General features: G+C 39.2%; 1 protein-coding gene across 2 annotated transcripts; it reads right to left on the bottom strand.

Moving 5' to 3' along the window:
• Positions 1-861: 861 nt before the first annotated feature.
• LOC110899092 lies at positions 862-7,820 on the bottom strand. Of its 2 annotated transcripts, XM_022145969.2 has the most exons (6): positions 7,282-7,820; positions 3,086-3,135; positions 2,774-2,861; positions 1,687-1,803; positions 1,318-1,410; positions 862-1,210 (listed from the first exon to the last, which is right to left on the bottom strand). In XM_022145969.2, exons 1-5 carry the CDS (start codon positions 7,723-7,725, stop codon positions 1,363-1,365), a joined length of 747 nt encoding a protein of 248 aa, XP_022001661.1. In that variant the 5' UTR covers positions 7,726-7,820; the 3' UTR covers positions 862-1,210; positions 1,318-1,362. The 2 variants fall into 2 exon arrangements, with proteins under 2 accessions (XP_022001661.1, XP_022001660.1); XM_022145968.2 differs by having other exon boundaries at positions 862-1,410.
• Positions 7,821-8,504: the final 684 nt, after the last annotated feature.

Here is an 8,504-nt window from a genome sequence, read left to right on the forward strand (position 1 = left end):
TATGTGCCTTATGTCCAAGGTTTGATGCAAAACTACTATCGAGCCGGAGGTCTCACTGGAAGCAGACTCTCTATTCCTACAGGGTAAAGGTAAGGCTGTTTATATCTTACCCTTCTTAAACCCTACCTTAGACTATGGGGTATGGTGGGGCTTGGGTTGGGGCATTGGTTGACACGTGGAATGGGAGCCCCCACCACTAAAATCCACGCCCATGGGGTATGGTGGGGCTTGGGTTGCGGGGCATGAGTTTGGTTTAGCCATTGAGAGCCTGCCATGTCACTTACTAGCCCGCCCCACGCCCGGCTTCAAACCCACGCCAATGAAGGCCACGCCCAAAACCCACGCCCAACCCAAGCCCCCGGGGTGGTGACTTGGGCGTTTTACCCCAACCCACGCCCAAACCCCCGCCTCATACCTCACGACCTTAGCTTTGCTATTAGTGGGACATACTGAATATCATATATGATGATGAGTTGTAGTTTAAACACAATTATGTCAAAATGATTGTTGATAAACCATGTACGGAATTACGCAGCCACACAGATTAACTTTGTAGAACTTTCCCCAGGCCTCCAGCTGGCATGGTGTCATTATCCTTTCAGTTATGTGGTGCTAAATTTGCTGAATTTTATTTCAAGTACTTCTAGAATGATTAATAGTCAAAACTATTAGGGTTCATAATGTGAATATTAATAGGCAATATCTTAATAACATTTTTTCTTTGAAATTGAATCTAAATTTAATCCTATATATTCATTTAAAAAAATGTGTTTAAAGCTATGATGTATGGATGATGAATAAACTCATGCAATGGTCTTTATCTTTAACGGGTCAGATAAAGAAGTCTTTATCTTTAACGGGTCAGATAAAGAAGTTCATTAATTAGACGGGCCAAAGTCAAACAGAGGGCAACAAAAACTGTTTCAGGTCAGGTCAAACCAACTTCACCCAGCCCGTTTCGACCTGATGGCTGACCTATGCAACCCGCTTAAGTTTGGCCCCAAATCCCCAATATGCTATTATGTTGTACCTATCACTAAGCCTTGTTAAAACCAAAATCATTTTAACCCCATGTGAATGAACCCAATCCTCTATCATCAACCTTGACATAAATATGGAACAAGATCTTTTTTTAACGGTAAATTTCTTTTAATCCCTGTCGTCTGTGAGACTTGAACCACTTTTTGCAAATAGGTTAAAGTAACTACACCTGCACATTTTTGCAAACAACCTCAAAATAAGTCATCTCATAAAGCAAATTCGATAACATCACCGTCCTTACCCAAGATGAAAAACAAAAAAAAAATGTAAACTAACACGTCAATGATCTTCAGTGCCGAACACTTGATCATAAATCACGAATCAGCAATTTGTAGTAGCTAGTTTCTCCTGAAGCTTTGCAATCCGAGCCTAGAAAGAAATATAGGTGTTTCATGATCAAATGGCCGGCATACTTCAAACAATATTCACCCGCCACCTGTATTGGTAGCATGAATATACAAGTGCCAATTTCGACCCGTTTACTTTTGAACAGGTCGATTTGGATAGTATATCTCAAATGGATCAAACGGAAAAATAACTAAAAGGGTACCGTTTGGAACAGGTAGAAAGTTGTTAAATGTCTATGTTTAATACATACGAACTTCTAAATGGTTTCATTAAAAGAATGAAGAAAAGTTTGGTTACCTTGAATGATTTGGAGCGACGAATTGAAGGATCCAACTCTAATGCCGTTGAAAAAGAATCTGCAGCTGCTTCATATTTTTCCACAGCCATTAAAGCATCACCCTTACATACGTAAGCCTGCAAAATAAATAATTATAATCCATCAAAATTTAATTACAATAATGCAACAATAATTTGCATCAACTTGATAGAACTTCTATTAACAATTCAGAATTTAGGTTATCTCGGTGAGATATCGGTGGGATATTGGTAATTTTAATATCATATAGCAATTTAACACTAACAATTCAGTGATACATCGGTGATATATCGGTTATATCGGCCAGTATCGCTTAATACATCGGTACCGATATTTAACACCGATATTTTACATGGGGACAGATAATCGTTATATCATCGATATTAACAGCATAGAATAGAACTAAACGGTGAAGAAGAAAATCCCCTTGCTAAGTTAAAGCTCAGTAACACAAAGAAATAAAATACACTCGAAACATACTTTTACCAGGAAAAATTCACTGACGAATCAAACAAAATCCAATGAAAATAAAAATACGTTTTTGACAAGTCGTTGGTGATCTCCCAGTGATCACAAAAAATCCAATTAAGAAAAATAAAATTAATTTTATAAATGCCGCCAGTGCTCTGTCGGTGACACAGTTGTCCGTGATCCGTCGGTTAAGTCATTACTCACGTCTAGTTTTCCAACATAATTTCACCGACGGAGGTTAAAGTCCTCTGATTTCTAGCGATTGAAGTAAATTCTTAAAATTTATACTCTTTATGATGAAGTTTCGCGTACAATAAAATTGCTCAAACACAATGATTCATTCAAAGACTTGGAACTGAATGGTTCAAAGAAACCTTAAAGGTTTTCTTTACGATAATCAAACTCAAAAACTCACTAAACAATAAACCCTAGACCCTAATTTTTAGAGTAGGAAACAAAAGATAAACTAGGAAATAAAAAAGTCAAATTCAAATAAAAGATAAAAATAATATTTAATTCAACGGAGGCATCCCTGCATCACTTTATCTTTATTAACATTGCAACAATGATCATCGGAACCATAAAATTATTACTTACCTCAGGATATTTTGGAGCAATAGTAGACGCTTCTATGGCATCCTCAAGAGCAGCAGTTGTTTTGTTCATTGCCAACCTTGCAACAGACCTGGATCAGACCTCCTGTTAGACCATAAAAAGAATGCTAATGTAGTTACTTGGTCAAACTCAGTAAAGTCAAAGATAACGCAGCGCATAAAGTTTAGTGGTAGGTTCAAGATTTCCATATATTCGATTAAGGTGTATTTTAGAGTTTTAAGTGTTACTCACTCATCACTCCACCTCAGTTTAACTACCTAGAGATAAATTATAAAGATAATAAGTAACACGAACCTGCTTTTATAGATGTAGTGAAGTCCACCAATTGGATTAAGATCTATCGCCTGCATTACAAATCAAAGGATTTATTCGCAAATATGCTTATTGGAGTGAGATTCTTTTATAAATAATAATAAAAATGAATGTCACATCACACAAGGGATTTTCGGACCCTTTCGAAGGGTTAATCAACTAGCAAAATTATTGATTTCACACATTTAAAATAACAAGTATCTAACCAAGAAGTAACATTTCCATATGGTATGTTTTACAAAACTCCGTCTCAAACTCCGAACTATCCCCGAGCACCCCTAGATTTCATGTTTCCCAGCCTCCCTGCTCACAATAACCATTGACCTGACATGACATCATCCAATCTCTAGATTTTGTGCATATTCTCAAAACCGAAAAAACATGCACTTGTCTTGGCTTTTGCGTAATTCACAGAACTACTTCAGTCCATTGTCCGTCCATAACTTTTTACTTGTCTGACCCTCAACCCTTAACCTGCGCTTTCCACTCCCTAAACTTCTCAAAAGCTTCACCTTTCTGTTTAAGTATGTACACCCAAGCCATTTTTGAATAATCATCAATGACGGACAAGAAATACTTACATCCACTTTAAGATCGAGTCCTATGGTTTTAGGATCAGGGGTATCCTTTATACAACAGAAACGGAGTTGAGGGGTAGCCCGTGCTACCCCTAATAACACTACAAGTCCGCCACTGAAGATCAACCTCATTGTACTCCCTGGTATATCCCCTATGTTGAGTCATGTGATATGAACAATCAACATCCAGTATCCATTCATTCAACTTGTATCTGGACAATCCATTTTGAGATGATCCGTAGAGCCACAACCAAGACTTTGACCTTACAGCAGTTTACTTGACAACCCCGTTTTGCTTGTAATTTCTACAGATTGAACATCCCCTCACAAGCAGACTTTCCCTAAATTCTTTCTTGGGGTCAGCCGTCTTTTTCAAATCCCTGGCTTCCAACACCTCCTCCATGGACACATTCTCTCTTCCATACATCAAAGTATCTACAAGTACTCATACGATTCACACAGAGAAGTAAGAAAGATGATTGCATGGTCTTACTCATCCAGACGTATCTCAATGTTCTGCAAATCTAAGACAAGTTTATTAAATTTATCAACGTGGTCACTAATAGATACTAGATGTACGTGTGTCTCGTATCTGTTACTATATATATCTAGTATATATTACTCACCAAGGGCACACGGAATGTTTACAATGGATTCACGAGAACTTTTGGTAGATACATACACTCCAACTTGGTCCAGACGCCTGCGGCTTTCAATTATTACAGCACCTCATGCAAAATCCAACACCAACTGCATTGTGAGCCTTCTCCAAGATTTCAGTTATTTCCTGTTGCGATAGTCGCAAACAAATTGTTTCCTACCGCTAGAGCACTAATCAAACCATGATGCACAAGTGATCATTCATCTGCAAAAGCCTCATACCTTCCTAGTTGTCCTAACTTGTCCTTTACGGCTTTACCAGAAGTTAGTTACTTTCCCCGGAAGTATTAACTTACTTACAAAGGTCTCGTCAGCTATAACAAAATAATTGTCCCGTGTTCACTTTCTAATAAAGATGATCCCACAACCCAAGAAAAGGAGTCAAGAGTCTAACCTTGTGATGTCGAATCAAATGGACTGGTTTTCAAGTAAAACTTGATGTTAATTCTCTTACAATAATGAGAAAATGTAAGAGCTAGTTTAAAATAATCTGCAAATATTTTAACTGAAAGAGCACATTAATTTGACCTCAGCAACATATAGAATAATAAATAAATAAATAAAGGCAGTCATGTAGGTCAAATGGACTACTTCTCAAGAAGAAGAAACTAATAACAATAATTTAAGTTATCAACAAAAATCACAATTAACTAGTTGCTGCAGCCTGCAATAAACTTCTTAACACAATGCAAAAGGTGGTCCAATTTAGGGCTGTTCATGAGCCGAACCGAACCGATCAGACCTTTGCTCGTGTTCGGTTCGTTTACAAACCGATCCAAACCGAACCGAGCATTTTTTCAACAGAGCCAAAGTCGAACGAGCGTGTTTCGATCCGAGTATTTTTCGAACGAACGTCGAGCGAGTATCGAGCGCCGCTCGAATAAATAAGGAAAGTAACGATGGGGGTGCTAGTTATTAGAATAAAGTGCAGTTTTCGTTCCTGATGTTTCATCCAATAGAACACAAGTAAAAATTTAACAAATAACAAGGAATACAAATATCCTCAACTAGTTCTATAGGAAGTTTGAAATTGAATGAATCGACTGAAGCAAAATCCTAGTGAGTTGGCGTCTTGACGAGTGACGATGGAGAAGTCGAATAACGATGGCCAATGGGGGGTTTTGATTATGGTCTTGCACTTCTGAATCAAATGGTGGGTTGAAACTTGAGTATTGATCGACACTTCACATTTTAGTATTTGAAATTTTGACTCAATTACTCAAATGGACATTTAAGTATTGGATAATGGACCATTGGTATTGGATTTCAATTCTAATTACTTGAATGAGCTCTATTTAGATCTTGGACCAAACATTGTTAATGTTGGTCTCTAGTCATGTCATTAAGAATGATACACACACAAACACAAATATATATGTATATAATATATATTAAAAAATAAATCGAGCCAACCGAGCCGAACCGAACTGAGCGGATCTTTGCTCGTGCTTGGTTCGTTTTCAAACCGAACCGATCCGAACCGAGCATTTTTTTTAATCGAGCTTTATCGAACGAGCAAATTCCGAGCATTTTCCGAGTGTCGAGCGCCGAGCAATTTGAACAGCCCTAGTCCAATTTCCATCTAAAACTACATTGATTTTAATTTCTATAAAGCAGTCTTTTTTATTTCATCTTGTTATGCCCCGATTTATTACTTCGCCCAAATACATTAATGAGTAAAATGTCTGGATAGTCCCTGTGGTTTGTCGAAATTTCACCTTTAGTCTCCAACTTTCTAAAATTACACTCTTGCTCCCTGTGGTTTAACCGGTTGTTACTCGGATAGTCCCTGAAGTGGATGGGGGTTAGTTTTCTCAGTTAAGTGGATGTGAAATTACAAAAATACCCTTGTCATTAAACGTAACAGGGGTGGGGTGTGGTAGGTAGTGATAGTTGGCGACAGTTGCCGGTGAAGGTGGCCGGAGTTCAACCGGAAAGAGTCTCCGGTGAAACATAGACTATGATGGGGTTGGGGTGGGGTGGGGTGGGGTGGGGTGGGATGGTGGGGCAGCTTAGAATTTGTTTTTAATGAGAAGGGTAGTTTTGTAATTTCACATCCACTTAACTGAGAAAACTAACCCCCATCCACTTCAGGGACTATCCGAGTAACAACTGGTCAAACCACAGGGAGCAACCGAGCAAGAGTGTAATTTTAGACAGTTGGGAACTAAAGGTGAAATTTCGACAAACCACAGGGACTATCCGGGCATTTTACTCTACATTAATAGATGATTAACAAGAAAATTTAGGCTCAAATACTTCAGGCCCTAATGTAATAATAAAACCAAAAACCAACCCATAACCGAACCAAACCCATACATAAAAGCGGGGTAAAGATCCGGTACAATATGTCCTTAACCTAGGAAGTGTAGAAAATCGGGTCAAACGAACTCCGATTGAACTCATTCCAGCAGCGTTAGAACCGGCTCGTCGAAACCTAACCAGAAACCCTAACCCCTAAAGCTAAACCCTAAACCCTATGTTAAACACTAAAATCTGAGCTGTAAACACTAAAAGCTAAACCCTAAACAATAATACTAAACCCTAAAGCTAAAACCTAAAACTGAACTCTAAACCCTAAAAGCTAAACCCAATATATATTTGAATAGGATTCGACGACACGGTTCCAACTTTGCTGGAACGAAGTCAATCAGAGTTCGTTTGACCCGGTTTCCTACACTTCCTAGGTTAAGATTGTTTTGTATTTAATCCTAGCCTCGTAAAAACAGTTTTCTAAAACCAAAATTTCCGTTTAATTTCAGTTTGATCTCAAAACCGACCCATACACACCCCTATTACATTTTCCCAAAACTTTAACATCCATCATTCCTAATATTAAAACTACAGAAAATCATTATGATGTCAAACTGAAATTCAGTATATAAACATAAATTTCACAACTGAAACAGTTACAGTTGTAAGTTATAATAACAAACTAACCTGAGATAATAACATCTCAGCCGTCACAAACTCCCCTCTCTCCATCTCAGCCTCACCTTTCTTCCTAACTGCAAGCGCCTCCAAACTCTTCTTACACCTCACCGAATCAACACCACACACGCTCCCCATGACGTCAGCAGCACGAGCAGCAGTGGCGCAGTGGCTCACGAACGTTTCGGACGGTAGAACAACGAGGTTTGGGCCGGAGCCGCACCGGCCCAAGCAGCCGCAGGAGGTGACGGAGATGGTGGGTGGGGCGATTCCGGTGAGGACTTGGAGGATTTCCGTTGAGCCTTGACGACGGCAGGTTCGGTTGGTGCATACTCTGATCTCGGTTGGTGGGGATGATGCGGCGGAGATGCGTTTGTTTGTGGCGGAAATGGGTGGTGGTGGAAATGAGTGGTGGACGGTGGGGAATTGGATAAGGGTTATGCCACCGGTCATGGTTTGTTCCGGTTATGGTTTTCCGGTTAGGCACATGTTCGAGTGTGTGTAAATTAGAAACTATGGTTTAAATGTTAAATCGTGTTCAACAATTAGAAATTCGGTTTCTCTTGGTATTGGATCAGTTTGTTACGCCATGTTTGGGTAGTCTCTTCGGGGAGTATCCGTCATGTAGGCGTCACGTCATAATGGTAGAGGATTATTGTCACATCCTAACCGATGGCGGAAACATCGGGGCGTGACACTGAGCGAAACAGATTGTCCAGAAGTTTCCATAACAACTATATTTACCAAATATTTTAAACAACACGTCCCATACCATGTCATAAATGATAATACAAATTATTACAGAAAGATCTAGTCAAATTGTTCTGTTCCGACAACTCAGATTTTTATTACAGACAATTGTTTATTGTTGACCTAGGTCTTTCCTAGCCTCGATTTCACACCATAGAAAGCAAATATGCATCCTGAGCACCTGTCACATACGTTAACGTAAAATTAATACACATAGTGTAAAGGTGCGCATACAAGTTTGATAATAGCATATAGAGTTCGAAAGCGTTACGCATAACCAGCACGTACACAGTGTAAAATGAGGCATGTTAGTTATCGACATGAACCTATCGATACAAATGACTGCAGGTTGACTGCCCAAGGCAGTTCGCGATACATTCTCACCACTGTGAGCCATGTAGGTAATTGTCCTTAACAACCCCCGAGTGAACGGGTGCTGAGTCCAAACAAATAGTACTACCGTTGCTAAGGCAGGTAGACAA

The sequence above is a fragment of the Helianthus annuus genome, chromosome 13 (genome assembly GCF_002127325.2).
Source record: "Helianthus annuus cultivar XRQ/B chromosome 13, HanXRQr2.0-SUNRISE, whole genome shotgun sequence".
Taxonomy (NCBI): domain Eukaryota; kingdom Viridiplantae; phylum Streptophyta; class Magnoliopsida; order Asterales; family Asteraceae; genus Helianthus; species Helianthus annuus.